The sequence below is a fragment of the Phyllopteryx taeniolatus genome, chromosome 8 (assembly GCF_024500385.1).
Source record: "Phyllopteryx taeniolatus isolate TA_2022b chromosome 8, UOR_Ptae_1.2, whole genome shotgun sequence".
Lineage (NCBI taxonomy): Eukaryota > Metazoa > Chordata > Actinopteri > Syngnathiformes > Syngnathidae > Phyllopteryx > Phyllopteryx taeniolatus.
This window is the reverse complement of record NC_084509.1, coordinates 29,696,847-29,715,361: the sequence shown is the minus strand read 5'-3', so window position 1 is coordinate 29,715,361 and position 18,515 is coordinate 29,696,847. Positions and strand designations below refer to the sequence as shown.

The 18,515-nt window shown below is 42.3% G+C and overlaps 2 protein-coding genes across 3 annotated transcripts in view; one reads left to right on the top strand and one right to left on the bottom strand.

Annotated features, from left to right (window-relative positions):
• robo1 (roundabout, axon guidance receptor, homolog 1 (Drosophila)) overlaps positions 1 to 18,515 on the top strand; it is a 231,538-nt gene that overhangs the window by 38,103 nt on the left and 174,920 nt on the right. The window lies entirely within an intron of this gene.
• The window catches only part of LOC133481884 (uncharacterized), a 36,356-nt gene continuing 24,253 nt past the window's right edge, over positions 6,413 to 18,515 (bottom strand). Inside the window, exon 4 of the mRNA XM_061781176.1 lies at positions 6,413 to 8,084. Within this exon, the coding sequence (XP_061637160.1) occupies positions 7,676 to 8,084 (409 nt within the window). The 3' untranslated portion in view covers positions 6,413 to 7,675. The remainder of the gene's footprint in view (positions 8,085 to 18,515) is intronic.

The following is an 18,515-nucleotide window of genomic DNA, read 5'->3' as shown; positions in this document are numbered from 1 at the left end:
GTTATCATCGCCGAATGAAGTTCAGTTGTTCTAGAGGGCTTTTTCTGACAAATGCCTTTCGCCGTCGAGCGTTGCGCTAACGCTGACGGCCATTCGGAAGCGTTCGTCATTTTGCCGCCGCCTTTCCGGTCAGGCTAAGCGGCTCGCTAACGTCAGCAATTTGGCATTGCGCGTTGAAGTCGCCGGCGCGCAATTTGGGAATTGTCGAAGCAGATGGGGCGCCGGGGTCAAAGGTGAAGGACGAGCGGGATAGGGCGGCGAGACGCGCGCCCCGACCTGTCCAATGGCGTCGCCTGCCTTTGTGCGCCTTCCTCTTCCCTCCCCCCGCTCCCCTCCCAGCAGCTGGTGATGAAAGCGCCCCAGTAATGCTTCTTTTTTTCCACATCCCCGTCCGGCTAAACTAGTGAGACAGCGCCGGGCGCTCTTCTGCACGCCGGCCTTTATTGTCGTCGGGAAAGCTGTTTTATTTCCTATTTTGATTTTTTTCAAAGGCGGAATGAACGTCATTGGGTTTCAGTGCGTTTGCACATGCCGCTCTTTCGGACGCTTTGCAATGTTCGACCGCAGAGAGCAAACAAGCGCTGGGGGATTTGGAAATGTAACAGTGGGATGACTACCAAAACAAAAAACAAAAAATAACTCAAATCTTACGTAGTGTCTTTGATGAACTAAAGGGGGGGAAAAATGCAATCAAATAATAGAAGAAGAAAAAAAAGTCAGTGCATTATTTTACATCTGAATTGCAGCTCTGGAGGGAAAGAGTGTCATTTTGACCATTTTTCATTTTCTGAAAATAAAACCAAAATATGTACGTACCTATGAACAACCAAATCCGAGAAACTGGTCTTTTCTTTTGTGATCTTTCCAGAGCTGCATGTAGATTCACGCAATATAACAATGACAATAATTCAATTATATGATCAGAGCAGACAAAGGACAAGTGTGATAATGCGATTATCTTAATTTGTACTTATCATTATTTGTAGATGTTTGTTTGTTTGTTTACATTTAATATAATTTTAAATGAAATCACACAAAGAAAATGAGTCCATTTTTTTATTTCAATTAATTTGAATAATTTCATAAATTCTTCAAAGTACATTTTTATGTACAAATGTGTTAAATGTATATGCATATAAACATACTTTTAAATGAATACATTTGAATTTCAAATTATTCCAAAAACAGCAGAAAAATAGTTATAACGTCAGAATATTATTGAAATTGTATTTTCTAAAGTATCTCTACATTAAATGACTTTATTGTAATGAAAATGTTTTGCTTAATTGTATTTACAATGTCCATCCATCCATCCATTTTCTGTCGCGCTTCTCCTCACGCGGGTCGCGGGAGTGCCGGAGCCCATCCCAGCTGTCATCGGGCAGGAGACGGGGGACACCCTGAACCGGTTGCCAGCCAATCGCAGGGCACATCGAAACAAACAACCATTCGCACTCACAGTCACGCCCACGGGCAATTTAGAGTCTCCAATGAACGCATGTTTTTGGGATGTGGGAGGAAACCGGAGTGCCCGGAGAAACCCCACGCAGGCGCGGGAAGAACATGCAAACTCCACACAGGCGGGGACGGGGATTGAACCCCGCACCTCAGAACTGTGAGGCTGACGCTCTAACCAGTCGGCCACCGTGCCGCCTATTTAGAATGTAATTCATGTAAATGATTCGATTTAGCATGAAAACATTGAACAGGTCAAATGGTATGTTTTAAAGTTCAAATGATGAAAATTACAGTATAAAAACAATAGAAAATATTTTACAATATAAAGCTCCCGAAAAAAGAGACCAGTGCAAAATGATCAGTTTCTCTAATTTTGCTATTCAAATAAACATTCGGTTTTTTTTCAACAAAACTCCCAAATTGATAGCATTTATTTGCCCAAAAATGAAAAGTATAAACAGAAACTGTAATTGAAATCAGTGTATTAGTCATGAAAATAAAAAGGTGAAATCACGACACAATCGTGCAAAACTGTTCCTTTTTTTTTTTTGTCTTGTTTTTTTTCACCGCAGCGCCCTCTGTTGGATCCGACGCGTCACTGGCCGACTCGCCCCGAATGCAAAATATCTCCGGAAGGGCTAATTCTCCATAATTTTCTTTTTTTCTCAACATGTTTGCTTCCAGCGCGACGGCGCGGCTGGCAGCATATGTTTCCACGGCGGCCGGGAGATGATTGACGTGTGTAAAAACGCTCCTGCGATCGCCGTTCACGCGTGCGGGAACATTCCGGCCCCCCCGTCCTTCCCAAAACATTCAGTCTGGTGCAGGAGCGCGCCCGACCCCTCGCTCGCAGGCCTTGCCCGTCCTCCGCCACCCTCCCCCGTGGCGCCTGTTGGCACGCACACATTTGCCGGGCTCTGAAAATTCAATCAGAAGCTTAATTACATCCTAACATGGCTTCCTACCAGCTGGCTTTATTCCCCCACTCCTGATTAAAGGGATTTGAAAAATGAAATTGAACAGCGCATTTGCATACGCCTCCAAATGGAGGGAATTGTCTGCGTGCATTTTCCGCTCCCGTAGGAATTTGTGGAAATGGTTCGTCGCAATACTAACAGAGAAACGTTTCGCGGCAACTGGAATGACGACCGTGAAATGTCGTAAACGGTAAAAGCAAAGAATTGCGCTCTCACGTCCTTCCTTCAAATTGTATACAAGCTATAACTATTCTCCTGCAAATTATTTACACAAACACACAATTGTTTAGACTGTACACACATATAACCGCTCGCGCAAAATACAAGTTGCGCTTGTTTACATAAACACACGATTGTTCATACAAGCATACGATCAATTTACAAAAATTGTCCAAACACTTGTCTACACAAATATGCATTGTTAAAAACAACACGTTTACACAGCACGCGCAATTGTTTATACAAACATACAATAGTTTTCACAAACACAATTGTTTATTCAAACATACATTTGTTGACACTTACAGTTTACATAAGCACAGTTGTTACACAAACATACAATTGTTTTCACAAACACAATTGTTTATAAAAGCGTACGATTACTTTATAAACAGTTTACTCAGGCGCACAATTGTTTATGCAAACAGACAATTGTTTACACAAACAATTGTTGACACACGTCATCCAGTTATTTACTCAAGGCACACGTATTTGTTTCAACAAAAAGGCTTGTGTACACAAATACACACTTGATTCCACGAACATGCCAATGTCTAAACACACCCAATTGTTTGCACAAGTGCACGACGGCCGTTTCGGCGACCGCTTGCAGCTCCCCAGGACCGAGCGTTCACAAGTAAGCTTTGGCGACGAGCCGCATGCTGCTTCACCAGGCCTCAAATCCGAGACGTCATGGTCCGACCGCGCGGCTTTCGTTTCCAGCACGATTGTCCGTTATTATTATATACAGCCCCGTAATTCTTGAATAAACGGGGATAAACCGCCAATAAGTGTTTTTGAGGTTGTCCCCCGCCCCCCAAAAAGCCCAACCGCGACTATGTGAGGGTCCGCTCTCCATGGGTCAAGCTTGTGGGGTATTTTTGGTCTTGGTTTTCAGAAGTAAGAAAGCCGGGATTAGTCATGTGTACCTGACGGTCTACTTGGAGTATTTGACATTTCTTTAGTGGTGAGGGTGACGAAGGACGCTGTAATGAGTCCCACTTAAACAACAGGAGGAGGAGGAGGAGGAGGAGGATGCGGGGGGCCTATTGTCTGGGACAACTGCAGGGAAGGGAGGGGGGGGGGGGGGGACATTGTCCGACATTGTGGAACGTCACTGCCATCTGTTGGCCGTGCAGATCGCTGCAGATTTTGTGAACGACAAGGAGGTGAAATTGGAGGAATCTCAACTTGATCGAAAGCATGAGAACAAGCAGACAATCAATAGTGCAATCTCATTTAATAGATACCACAAAAAAACATTTCCATCTTTCCATCTATTTCAGAGACTGAAACGATGTCTATAAAACATTACAAAGTCAATTTCCCATCATATTTCTCCTTAAAGCATCAGTTAATGAACGTGCTGGCAGTGAGGCGACGCTCAACTACATACAACATCGCCCTCTGGTGGACATATTGTATATTACAACAATAACCTCCACCGAAATGTGACCAATTGTAATTTGGTGTGCGCGTGCGCGTGCGTGCGTGTGTGTGGTACACACTTGGACCTGATAACATAATGAGTTCAAAAAAAGTGTTGTTATTCTTGTTTTTGTTGTTCTTATTTTTAAAACTATTCTAAATCATTTCAAAACTACTTCACCAATTTAAATAATAAAAAAAAATCAAAGTGACGATGACAACAGTTGGAGAAGTCATATAAACATTTAGATATTTGAAAAAGTTAAAGAAAATGACAAATAATGACACGTTAAAATGCGAACGATTACAGTGTACGATACTGTGGAAACCAGTGGAACACGCAAAAAAAAAAGAATTCTAAATATTTACAATAGGTAATTATAATTTCGGTTTTAAACGGAAAAATATATTTAAAAAAAAAATGGAAATTATAAATCAATGTAAAATCCCCAACAGCCCAGGCAAATGATCCCAAAAAAAAGACATTTGTTTAACATTTACATCAAACCATCACAGATCATGAAAATGATCACGTTACACAAATGCAAATCATAAATGCAGTCTTACCAAACCCTATTGGACAAGATTCCGCTCAAATTTAAGTAAACTCGCAAACTAGCTCATCTCTGCTTGCGGTCATGTTGTTAGTGTCAGCAGTGCAGTCCTTCGCGAGGACACGCCCCTTAACACACAAATGGTACGGTAAGTGCAATAAATACACGTTCTAAAAAAAAAAAAAAAAAAAAGTTTTCTTCTTTACATTGTCTTTTATTATAGTTTAACACAATAGAGCGCTATTATTTCTTTTAAAAAAAGCAACAACAACTCATTCACTGTCATTGACGGCTTTTGCAGTCAAATATTTGATATAATATATATATATAATAATATTTGTTAACTTGAAGGTAACAATATATTTTTACATGTTTTTTTCCGGGGCGGCCGGAACGTATTATTGGCATTCAATTAATTTCAGTGGGGAAATTTGATTTGATATAATGAGTAAACTGATTTGTGAACTTGGTCACGGAATGATACTCAGAGGATCATAAAGCATCAACACTTTATGTTCCGTTGATTGATTGATTCATCTTCCGTTGCGCTTCTCCTCACGCGGGTCGCGGGCGCGCTGGGGCCTATCCCAGCAAGGATGGTCAACCTCAACCTAAACAATGATTATGGTTAGTTTTCTTGAAAATGTGATTATTATTATTTTTTTTTTTGTGTGTGTAATTTTATTTGTTTTGAAAAAAAATATACAACTTTTATTTCTTGAAAATTGCAACTTTATTCCCGTAATATCATAAAGCAGTCCGTATACAAAAATATTTTGTCAAAAAAATACCCTAAGAAAAATCTAGAAAAAAATGCTATAATTGAAACTACAGTACACAACTTTTATTTCTCAAAAAATACAACTTTATTCTTGTACTACAAATACAATGTTGAAAACCAAAATACAAAAACGACTATTCGTGAAAAACTTCCAACTTCGATTTCTCCCTCCAATGACTTTATCTTCATAATATTCCAAAAAGTCTTGAAAAACAATTCAACTTTTTTTCACCCAAAAATAGTACAAACAAAATACAATAATAATCATTAAAATCTCAGAAAAAGACACTTCTTTTAACTTGGAATATGATTTGTTTCTTCAAACAAGTCATCTTTGTTCATGTAATATTTTTTTCTAAAAATCCATCTTAATTTGCATGAATTAAAAAAAACACTTTTTTCTTATTGTAAAATTCTTTTTTTTCTCTGAACATTCCAAAAACTGTATTTCACCAAATATTCCAACTGTCATATGTCACATGTCATATTGCATCCTTTGTGACAACAAACAATGAAGCTTTACTTTTGGTACGCTGACATCTTTTTTTTCTCAAAAAACAACAACAATTTCAGTCTTATAATATTTACAAAACATTCTTGAAAGCAAATACAATTTTATTCGAATAATATTTTTGAAAAACTTTTTTTTTTGCGGGGGGGAAATCAAAACAAAAACAAATCTGTGCAATTTTCTCCCGCACGCGCTGTTCATTCCTGCTGTTACATTCCACACTTGGGCAATGAAGAAGCAAGCGTGCACCAGCGGGAGGGGGTGGGGGGGGGGTGGTGTTGTTAGAGGACGGGTGGATAGCGAGAGCGAGAGAATGAGGTCGCACCTCGACCTTCAGTTTCCCACAGTAACCGGCACCCACCTGCCTCCCCCTCCGACAGCCGCAGGAAACCGGCGATGTAACCGTAAACGCAGACTTGCTGAGCTTGCCCTTAGGAAAATAGTCTTCATGCTGCCGTTGTAATACGAGAAGATCGCATCGGTGCGGTTTTGCAGGCTGCGGGTCTACTCGTACGCTTGACCTCCAAACATTTGATTCAACTGGCGGCGTACAAAGAGGACTTTTGTCCCATTGCCGCCAAAGTTCAACCTCATTTACGAGACAGACGGACAAGGTTAAATCGTGAGAAGTTGGACTTGGCTTCACGGTATGTGGGCGGAGCACGGAAGCAAAATTTGATGATTCGCCGTCGCGCAAAAACAAAACAACACGAATAACTCAAGAAATGTTTGAAAGTTCGGCCTGTTCGGCCAATTTGACTTAACAACTTGACATTTGCTATGCATGTCTGTCACACAAGTAGATGACGCAAACGTCTCAGAAAAGGAGGTCGGCCATCTTGCTTTGGCGGGAAACCGGCATTTTAGGGCAAATCCGCTCAAAGAGAGTTTGCCCCATTGCCACTCAATTTGAACCGCGCGTACTCGGCACGCCGAGTTTCATCATCTAGCACATTTCACTCACAGGGTAACTCAGCGTGCGTTATATGCTTAAAAGCGCTTCAAAAAATCGAAACGCTCCGTCTGATCGCAAAAGAGCGCTAACGTCACTTCTCCCATTTGTGTGCGGCCGCTTCACCTCGCTTGCCTCGGACTCTGCGCTCCGCTATCTGATCTGAGTCTGCAGATCTCTGAGCCCAACTGGGTTCCTATATTCCATTAGCACCAGTTTTGGGGTCAACTGTGTCAAATTCTGGCCGCTTAATAGTTTTTCCTCGGGTCCTTTTTGGCGCTGCATCATTTAATCCTTTTTTTTTTTCGCCGAGCAACTTTTACGACTCAAATCTGCGTCTGGACCACGACACATTGTAGACACGCGTTCACTTTTTTTTTGGTCTTTTCCCGATGTTTGCCTCCATTTCTCGTCGCAGCTACGCCTGATGTGGCGTCCTCTGTTTACGAGCCACTCCGAGGCACCGCACGCGTTGCCATTTCCGACGCGCTGCCGTGTAATGTGTGATGTTCTTTCAGAGCCATTAGGGCGGATTTACTGCCAGTCGTACTCCTGAGAGTGTATGAGAGCGTGCGAGCGAGCGCGTGCGCGTACCGGTGCACACTCACATGATGAAATCCCATCCGTGCGTGAGCATCGCGGGTGTGCCGGTGTGAAAGGACTCGGAACCATTACTACACCCGTCCCCTCGAGGGTGAGACGCTCGCTGCTCTCAAAGTCGAGGCTGCTCCGCGGCGATTTATTTGTCTGACATCCGCGGACGAGTGACAGCGAGAAGAGGACGGCGGCTGCTGCTCAACTTCCAGCGTTCAGAAGATTCTTCAAAGAGAAGGCAGAAGAAACAGAAGAAGAAGGAGGATTTTTCCAGCCACTTTGCACCTCTGAGGGATGGATCCGATCGTCGGGGAGGACCGGGGCTCCGCTCCGGTGCCGAGCCCATCTGAAGACACAGTAGCGGCTTCCGCTGAAGCCCAGTCGTGAGCTGGAGCGGCTCGGAGGCATGGCGCGGCGGAGGTCGCCGCCGCCGCTTCTTCTTCTTCTTCTTCTTCTGCTGTTAGTCGGGGCGCTCAGCGGGGCGTGGTCGCCGGCGGACGCCCCGGGCAAATTCAAAGGCGGTTGGAGGTGGAGAGGGGACAGGAGCCGTGAGTAACGCCGCATCCCCAACAAGTTTGGGGCGCTTTTGGCGACCTTTCCGGCATGTGTGCTGTTCCAGGGGGAAACAAATGTTGCGGATTTATACATTTTTGTGGAAAGGTGGAGTTGGAGGGAGAGAGAGAGAAAAGGCACACAAAAAAAGTTATGGAATTATATAAGAAAAATGATTTTTTTTTTTTTTTTTAATTAAATTTACCAGGGGAAAAAAAAAATTCATATTATAAGACAGAAAGTGGTGACTTTATGAGAATAACGTAATATTAAGGGAAATTTATATTTTGAGAATAAAGTAGCAGACTCACGAGAGAAAAAAAAAATGTCAACATTAAGATGATGAAATCATGGAATTACGAGGAAAAAATCGTTTTTATATGAGAAAAAAAAGTTGTAATGATATGATACAAAATGGTCATATTATGAGGATAAAGTCATAGCATTATGAGGAGAACAAAGTTGCCATATCCCGAGAATAAAGATATTGATGTAATTTTTTATTAGTTCTTTTCTGAGAATTAGGTGCTCATGATAGGGCTTGTAATTATATCATGAGAAAGTTGTAATATTATAATACAATCATAGCATTACAAGAAAATAAGAAAAATATTTCAATATCCGGAAAATAAAGTCAGAGAATAAATACAAATATTTCTCTGAAAAAAAGTTACAAAATGACTTGGAAAAAAGTAATAACAATATAAGAATAACATCATACAATTATTAGAAAAGTGTAATATAAAGAGAAAAATGTAACGTCACAAGAAGTCACAGAATTAAGAGTAAAAGGTTGCACTATCCCGAGAATCAGGTCATGGAATTATGTGAGAAAAAAATATCAACTTTCAGGAAAATATAAAGTCATAAAATTAAGAGAACAATTATTGTAATACTGCAGGAATAAGTCCTCGAATTCCAAATTGTTTTTTCTCAATATAACGTGATGACATGACGAAAAAACTACAACAGAATAAAGTCAGAGAATTTCATAAGAATTAAGAATGAATTGAAAGTTATACGGGAATAATTTCAGACTTTAAGACAAAGTCAAAGAATTGTAACCAAAAACTCATGGATTTATGAGATTTTCTTCTTTTTTACTAAATTGCAACAATATTAGAAAAATGCTTTAATAATACAAGTATGAAGTCAAAGAACTATGAAGGGAAAAAAAAACTGTAATATTGGCATAATACACCTATAGGCAATATTTCAAGATTCGTGTCATGGAATTATATAACAAAAAAGATGAACCTTTCTAAGAATAGAGACGTATTATTAGGAGAATAATGTCGCAATATTACGGCAATAGCGTCAGAAATCAGAGACAAAGTTGCAACATTCAGATTAAAATCAAGCAATTATGAGACAAAAAGTGCCTCTACTCATAATTTTGTGACTTTTTTCCCCTTTGACCTTTTGTAACACCTTGACCTCTCTTGAGCAATCAGGCCATTGTCCATTAGTGTACCTAATCAATTGTCTCTCTTCCGCTGTTGCCGTTGTGGCTTTTCCGCAGCCATCTTTCTACTTCCTAATGGCGTCCCTCAGGGTCTCACTGGCAGCGTCTTATTGATGAGCGGGCCGCTCGGTCGTAAAAAGCCACTCCTAGTCACGCTCTCAGTTGTTACGTCCGCTGACGCGCGCTTGCTCGGAGGTCGAAAGTCGGAAAAGGAACGACCGTCGTGGTTTTTGGCTGCTGAGAGCTAATGGGATTGTTTGGCAGCGCTCGACTCTTTGAAGGATGAAGTGGCGAGTGCGCGCGCGTGCCTGTCCCCTTGTGTCCGTCCTCCGCGCAGAGGTTAAAAGGACGCGGTGGTCTTGATACCCTTCCAAGATGAAATGACGACGACGACGGGATGCTGAGTGGTGCCGAGTCCGGCTGAGTGGCTCAAGCAGATGCGACGGCGTCAGAGTGACTTTGCATTACGCTGCAAATTATTGGCAAATTGGCCTATTTCCTGATTGTTTTTTTCCCAACCCATTCTCCAAAATTCATGCTGGCACAAGAACAGTGAATATGCTAGTCATCTCGTTTCAATATAAATATATGTTATTGCTATATGGGATAAGAAATCCCGCCACCCGACCTCGGATAAGCGCTAGAAAATGGATGGATGGATGGGGCAAGAAATCATTTTTTGATATTTATGATTTTGTATGTGTACAGTGGTGCCTTGAGATACGAGTGACCCGAATAACACCTTTTGGAGATACGAGCCGTCGTCGTCCAAGGTGAGATACGAGCGCTTGACGGTCGGTAGCAGTAAACCCGATTCAACTCGCTTCCCAATCAGCACCACTTTAACAAATGGTGAACATTGCCGCAAAAAGAGGGAGGTTTCAAGATGATTTCATGTCACTCCCAGTTGACGTTTACGGTCAAACTAAGTATACAATTAACAGAATTACATCTTGTGTTTGTACAACAACCACAGCTATGCCTTAGGAGCGTCTGCTAGCTTAATGCTAACACATAACGGCCAAATGAATGGGAAAAACGCCATTGACATGCTAACAGTCAGCATCGACAGTCGCGGTTTTAATACCCTTTTTTGAAACGAATATTTAAACGCATACGGTGGAAAAAATGACGAATATCGCAGTTACTTACTAAGTGGTGGAACAGCAAAGGAAGAAGTCTATGCTTCTTCGTTTGTGCACATCACTGTTGCATACAAGAGTGCCTCCCGGTGGCCAAAGCGGGCACGGCACACTGATTGATGGATGAAACATTAGACTATAAAGCATAAACTGTTTAGTTCTTTACATTCTATCTACGTATACATCCTTTATGATTCTGTTTTTATAAAGTGAAATATTACAGTGCTATTTTTCCTTCTTCAAAAACAAAACATCATTTGGGATGGGGAGGCTGCAAGGCATTATTGGCATTTCCGGAAAGATGATTGCAGAGGTTTTGAGTTAAGAGTATGCACGCTGAATGAATTAAACTTGTATCTCAAGGCACCACTGTATTATGTAGGCATCGCTGTTTGTTTTCTATGGTTATTTATTTTGTTTGTGTTTCCCCCCCCGCCCCTTTTCATGAATCAAGATACTGCAGTTACTGATATGATTTGTATGAATCTATATCGGAATAAGGATGTGTAGGATTACTAAAGTAAAGGATTACTTTAGTTTTATATCGATGTTCATAGAATGTAATTATGCAGGAACACAAGGAAGTAGATAAAGGGGTATTCATTTGTTTGATGTGTTCTTGTTCCTGCTCTTCATCCAGGCTTTTGTGGTAGGTAAAAAGATTTTCCCTGTCACCGCGTGGTTTCGTCAAAGGGGATTTTGGGGCAACCAAACTCCAATGAAGAGCGTTACTGTTCATGTTTTGGGGGTCATTTTGCTAGTGTAGTTATTGTTCCTGCTCTCTGTCCACATTGTACCTGTCACTGTGTGGTCTGGTGAAAGTGGATTTTTGGGCACCCTAACTCCGTGGTGTGCATAAGGTATTCCTGTTCCTGTTTTTGCTCCCTAGCCACATCTGTTACTGTGTGGTCTTGTGAAAGCAGATTTTCTTTGGCCAACAAAACAAGTTTTCATTTGTAAAAAAAACAAAAACAACAAATCCAGGTAAAGCTAGTGAGGCAATGTTGGTGATGAATTTGGCTTTAGAATTTAAACATGGAAGAAACAGTTTGATTTCAAGAGGTGTCGACGGTTTGTGTTTGTTTGATGGACTTTTGCTTGCTTGCGTGGGCAGAAAACAGAAGCATTCGGAGACTTTCTGGTATTGACGGCTCTGACAGATTAGCACCGGAACAAGCACAAAACAAGATTTGCTGTTTCTGCTCGAGCTGAAGTTTGCAGGCGTCGCAGTGACGACGCAAATTGACTACCTGGAGGTCACGTTTGAAAGGAACAGAGTTGCTCTTTGTTTCTGTTCCTGTTCTGTTGCCATTCACTTATGAGAGTATTTTTTTTTTTCTGTCACTGTCTTGAAAGTAGATTTTTGCTCATCTAAACTCCTACAAAGAGTGTTACTGATACTGTTTTTCGTAGTAATTTCTTTAGTGTATTCCTGTTACTATTTCTGTTCGCTATCCATGTTTTCTCCGTCACTGCGTGGTCGACTGAAAGTGAATTATTACTCATCTAAACTTTCACAAAGTGGGTTACTGATACTGTTTTTCGTATCCAGTTACTGTTCGTGCTCTCCAGCCACGTTTTCCGCGGGGTCTATCGAAAGTGGATTTTTGGGCACCCAAACATTTAAACAAGATGCGGAAGCAAACAGGAAATTGACTATTTCCAAATACAAGGCTCAAAGTAGCATATAAACAACAAAAACACTCACTAATACAAACGACAGGGAAACTGGCATGACGGGACTCAGGAAAGGTGAACATATGATGACAAAAATTACATTAAATAATCAGCGAAACTGGGAAATAAATACAAGAGACAACAAGGCACACACCTGGACCAGACACGAGTGGATGGAGGGAGCTGATTGGTTGGCACAAGGAACAGGGGACAGGGCTGACGAGAACAGGTGGGCACATAAGACACACAAGACATAACAGGAAACAAAACTAAATCTAATCTTAACAGAAATACTGGTCACGACAGTTCCTTAGTGTGTTCCTGCTCTATGTTCACATTTTCACGGTCCCTGTGTAGTCTTGTGGAAGTGAATTTTTGGGCACCTAACTCCAGCCAAGAAGGTTACTGTGATTGCTTTTTGGAGGCGTCATTTCCTTACAGCGGCACGTTGCTTGACTGGCGAGCACGTCTGCCCCGCAGTTCTGAGGTTGCGAGTTCAAATCCCGCCTCGCCTGTGTGGCGTTCGCATGTTCTCCGGTCCCTGCGTGGGTTTTCTCTGGGTACTCTGGTCCCACATCACCAAAACATGCATGCTAGGTTAATTGAAGACTCTAAATTGCCCGTAGTTGTGAATGTGAGTGCCAGTGGTTGTTTGTTTCTATGTGCCCTGTGATTGGCTGGCGACCAGTTCAGGGTTTACCCCGCCTCTCGCCCAGAGTCAGCTGGGACCCCCGCGACCCTAGTGCGGAGAAGCGGTAAAGAAAATGAATGGATGGATGAATAATATCCTCAGTGTGTTCCTGTTCCTGTCCTCTAGCCACATTTTGCCTGTCTTGATGTGATCTACCGAAAGCAGATTTTGGGGCACCCAAACTCCAACCAAGAGGGTAGTTACGGTTATTGTTTTTGGAGGAGTAATTCCTTTAGTGTGTCCCTCTCCCTGTCCTCTATCCACATTTGTCATGTCTCTGTCATGATGTGATCGATTGAAAGTGGATTTTGGCGCCCCCAAACTCCAATTAAGAGTCTTATGGTTATTATTTTTTGCTTGAATCATGTTCCTGTTCCTGTCTTGGATCTTGATCCAGGCTTGTGTGGCCATTACCTTACAACCAATTTCCCTGTTACTGTCTGGTCATAAGAAGATTTTTGGGCAATGAAACTCCAGCCAAGTGTGTTAGTGGTTGTGCCGTAATTTCTTTGATGTTCCTGTTCCTGCTCGATATCCACATTTCCCCTGTCACTATGTGTTCTAATGAAAGTGGAATTTTGGGGCACCTAAACTCCAACTAAGAGTCTTATTGTCACCGTTTGCTGAAGTAATTTCCTCATGGTGTTCCCGTTCCCGTTCCGCTCTCGGTCCATGGTTCTGTGGCCATTCGCTTACCCAACTAACCTTGCCTGTATAACATTTCCCCTGTCACTTTTTGGTCTAGTGAAAACTCTGAGTTATTTTTCTATGCAAGGTCCCTTGTGGATTGCTGTTCCTGCGCTTTTCCCAGCTTGAATTTTTGTGGCGGTTGCGTAGCCTGACCTCGGACGTTTGCCCTCCACTACATTTATTGAGGAAGTGGACGTTCTGCCGCGGTGGTCTGTTCGGGGAGTGTCGTGGTTTGAACCTTGACCTCCACCGCGCAGCCTGAAGCATCCCACCTACAGTAACAGGCGCTTTGGATTTGCAAGCAGCACAGTCGCAGGTGCGCCACGTGTGGGCCTAATGCGGCACAGATGGCCATCGCGCACCTGCACGGACCATTAAGCGCATGCTGCCTGGACAAAATGTTTTCGGGCAACGTTGCTGGATTGCGTTTTGAGTCTAAATTGTTGTTCGAACTTTGCGGGGCAAGGCCCATCAACATAACGGCATGCTTGCAGCCCAACAGACATCTTATGCCAACATTATTATCTTGCTCTATATTAAACAAAAAATGTAGTCCTTTATTACTTATTAATACATTTAACATAATGAAAGAGAAGAGTTTTTTTTCTTTGGTGCTTTTTGTTATATATTTTTTCAAATGATCTATTTTTTAATGAAGCTGATTTCTTGATGACTAAATGGGTCACAATGACCCATGAACAATTTTTGGGTGAACGGGCACCTTCATGCCTTAACCCTCTTGTTATGTTTTTTTTATGTTTTCAATTGTGCAAAAAAACTAAACAAAAAAATTTAAATGTAAAAAAAAAAAAAAAAAAAGTCATAGAACTCCTTCAACTGGCTTGTTAATTTTATTGTTTTATTATATACTGTACACATGTATTTTATTATTGTTTCTATGACTAAAAAATGTTGTACATGAATGACTATTTTTTAGATAATCATAATAAAATATTTTCTTTTTATTGTATTTATTGAAAAAAATGTTATTTACATAATGTTATTTTCTTTTTGATCATGTATATTTGTTTGTATTTATTTAATAACGTAACATGCAGCGGGTTCCGTTGACCAATGATCAGCCTTTTTTCCTGCTGCTGCAAAGAAACAAATATAACAGGGCAGAAAATTCGCACTTTCATGCCTTAATTAACTCATTCTTTTAATCAATTAACTGTTGTGTCTGGTACAAGCTCGGAAGCTGGAAAATGTTGTGTTAACGTCAACCCTCAACCCCGCATCATTACCAGACTCGTACGAGGAGAAAAGACGGACAAGATGACTCGTGGGAGAGTCGCTTGTGTGTCACAATCCTGCAAATATGCGACAAAATTGCAAAAAAAAAAACAATTGTTTTAAGGGTTTCAAAAAGCCAAAGAATTAACTGTGAGGTTGGGGGTCGTATTTACCCATTTAATGTAAAAATATATAGCAAAAATGATAAAAAGAAAATTACGCTAGAAAAAAAAATGAAGATACCACTTCAAAATCATCAATTTCTCTTGATTTTGCTCTTTGTAGGTTTATGTTTTATTCTACAAATTATTGACAAAAAAACTCCCAAATTCCAAATATGCCCCCAAAAAATATAATGAGAGAGAGAGTTTAAATGCAAGAAATGTGAGAATTTATCGGATTAGTATATTTTCGTAACAGTAGCTACCTTAGCTTTGCAAGAAATTGTTCCGAGATCCGCAGCGGCGTCCTGCAAATGAACTCCGGAGTCAACATAAAATGTGCATGTGTGTGCGCAACCAAGCGCATGTGGGAACTGCGCACAGAACAGATAAATAAAACATATTCTATTTATAGTCCTCGCCACTTTGGCGCTTGACTTCTCTCGCGTCTCACATCACCTCCTCCTCTGGAACAGCCGGTGTTGGGCCGTTCACGCTCGAGTCGGCCTTACTGCCGTCTGGGCTGGCTTTCTTTTGCTTCTGCGGGCCCTGACGTCGTCTCCCGGTGATGGATGAGGCGGATTACGGGATTAACGGCATCTCGACTCGGCAAAAAGGATGCTAACTGAAGCCACGGGAAGGTGGCCGGACGCCTGTGACGATCCCATCAAAATTCACGAGTCCTCAGATTAAAGTGCGAGAAAAGTCCAAATGGAACCAACGGGCCAAAAAGTGGCACAAACGCAGCATGCCGAACAATATCCGCCCAAGGACAGTTCAGTTGTATTGAACTTTTCAAAAGTTTGTGGTTTTTTTAATCTCCGCCATCAATTGTGAGCTAAGCATGGGTGTTGAAGTTGGATGATCATTTTGAGGATGAAAAAGGGGAGGCTTAGTTTTACACTCCTGTGACAGTCGGGAATGTTGAAATGTTATTTAAAACGGCACAAGCACAGTCAATAAAGGTTTTGTGGTGGTGAAAAAAGCCCGGAGCACCTTGAAATGATTTCCCAATGGGAGAGGGGGAAATGGCTTTGAAGCGGAGCAGCGTCCCGGAACGGATTGTGCTCATCACGTCGTGACACGAAGTCACGGTTTGATCCGATAGAGGGCAACAGTGAGGTGAGGTTCAGCGAGGGCGCGCGGGTTGGATGGATTCGAGCGTCGCTAATGAACCGCGGATCGAATCGCGCGGCTTTGGCGGGAAGCGCAGATGGAGTCCAGACGCTCTCCATCGCAAAGTGCGGCCAAAAGCAGTAGAAGCTCAAGGAGGCAAACACGCTCCGCTGGCTCGGAGGAACGCTTGATGACCGCGATGGATGATGTCAATTTTCAGGGCACTTTGGCTACGTGGGGGGTGGGGGGGGAATTTTTGGTCTTTTTTTTTTTTAAATTGCTAAACTCTAAACAGAGCTCCTGTGTCGTTGGATGCACAAATGAGCGCCCTTAGTTACGAACTGTCACTTGGCCGATTTCATTGATTCTGTTTTTGCAACAGGAAGGCGCGGAAGAGCATTTTCGTTCGCCTCGTCTTTGAAATTGACAAACAGATCCCGGTAGATGGCGGCGTATTTCTGACCGGCGCAGCTTTTGAGTAGGTAAAGATCTCGACTGGTCACGCCGAGTAAGTCGGACAAGTTTATTAACCACCTCATATGTATGCATATGTATGGTATGAGCGGAGAATGCGTGTGTGTGTCGCGGTCGTGAGAAGAGTCGACGCAGTTCACCGATTGAAAAAGCCGCTGACATTCAGCCTAGAATATAGAATTAGAATCTAGAATTCTCTTGCGTTTTTAGTTGTCATCTTAGGGTGGACTGCTTTCATTCGTTTGAACTTTTATTGCTAACATTTTTCATCGAAGTAAAGTGACGAGGCGGGAGTAGAAGAAAGTGAGAAGATAAATGTTGACGCACGTTCATCGCTCTCAGCCCTCCTGGCAAGAAAAATAACACGGAGGTTTCTTTCACGCCATTGTTCCAAAGAATTCAAAGCGCATCAGCACGTTTTTGCGCTCCCATTTGACAGAATGAGTTCAATTGGTTCTTCGTGACAGTTCTCGCCGACGAGCCGATCTCGAATACGCCGAGTCCGGATGGAGGCGTCCCGTTTTCCCTCCGGGGTTGAGGTGATAATTACAGGGCGACTCCTCACGCCTGCGGTGCGCAGAAGGAGCGTACGCACGCAGCGGGCGTCGCGGCCCAGATCTTTAGGAGTAGCAAACGGCAGCAGAGACAACGTTTTGCTTTATGGGACCGAGAAGCTGACAGCACCTTGATCTAATTACAAAGATTTGGTGGCTTTTTTCATCCCCGCCGTTTGTTTTCTTCATATTTCAAGCCAGCGTTTCATCACAACTTAATGCCATCCATGCAGTCCTCTGGTTGAACCCTCAGTGAAATAGCGTATTAAGTGAAAACACGCACATGCAACGGTTCGACAATCCCAAATTCGCCGACTTGCTGGGTTGCCAAGGCACTATGTTGGAGAGAGTTGAGGCGTTTCCTTGAGACATAAGTAGTGCTTTAACTCCATCCACGGGCCATTACGTATGTTTGCAGCAATTACTCGCGGATTTTCGCTATTCGCTCGATGAAAAGTGGGCTTTCGCTGTACGGGTAAAATACTGCCCGTCCAATACAAAAAACAAGCAAACAAAAACCAGGTTTGCTCGTCCTGATTTTTGATTTTGATTTTGGTAAGGCTGAGCCGTGACTTTTTTCGTTTTTTAAATTAACCCCCCCAAGCTGGGAGAATTTTCTATCATAAGTAGACCCACCCAAAAAATCTCAGGAAGCCATGTCCAAAAAGACAACACAGGTCGTGGGAGATTTCGGTTTGTGAGCGGCCATTTTTGGACGAATTTGACCATTTCCACGACAGATTTTGCCCCAGAATTTGTTTTCTAATTGCTCCCAAATTTGAATCCTGTCTGCGAGACACATGGAAAAAATGCTTCGTCATTGCATGTACAGTAGGTGGAGCGTGGCAGCCAAGTTTGATGACTCGCCATAAGAAACGTAAATTGAAAAATTCTAATTCCGATCCACAAAAATGCCTCAAGAAGCCATGCCTGTAAAAAAGTCTTCCCTTTTTTTCAGCTCCCTTCAAGACATTTTATTTCTACCAAATTTGAACCACGTCACCAAGTGCTAATTTGCAAGATTTTCATTTTTGGTTTTGTCCTTGCATGGCAGCGAAGTCTGATGACTCGCCATTAGGAGCAGAACTTTGAAAACGCATCCCTTGAAACCTGCTTAACTTGGTAGGCACGTCTATCACGAGTAGACCCACACAAAAAAAAGTCTCAAAAACCCAAGCCCGAAAACACACAGGAAGTCTGCCATATTTCTTTGAAGTCGAAATGTTAGGCTCCTTCTGGCCATTTTGAGGGATCCTTCAAAAACCAATTTGTGTTTCCGCCAA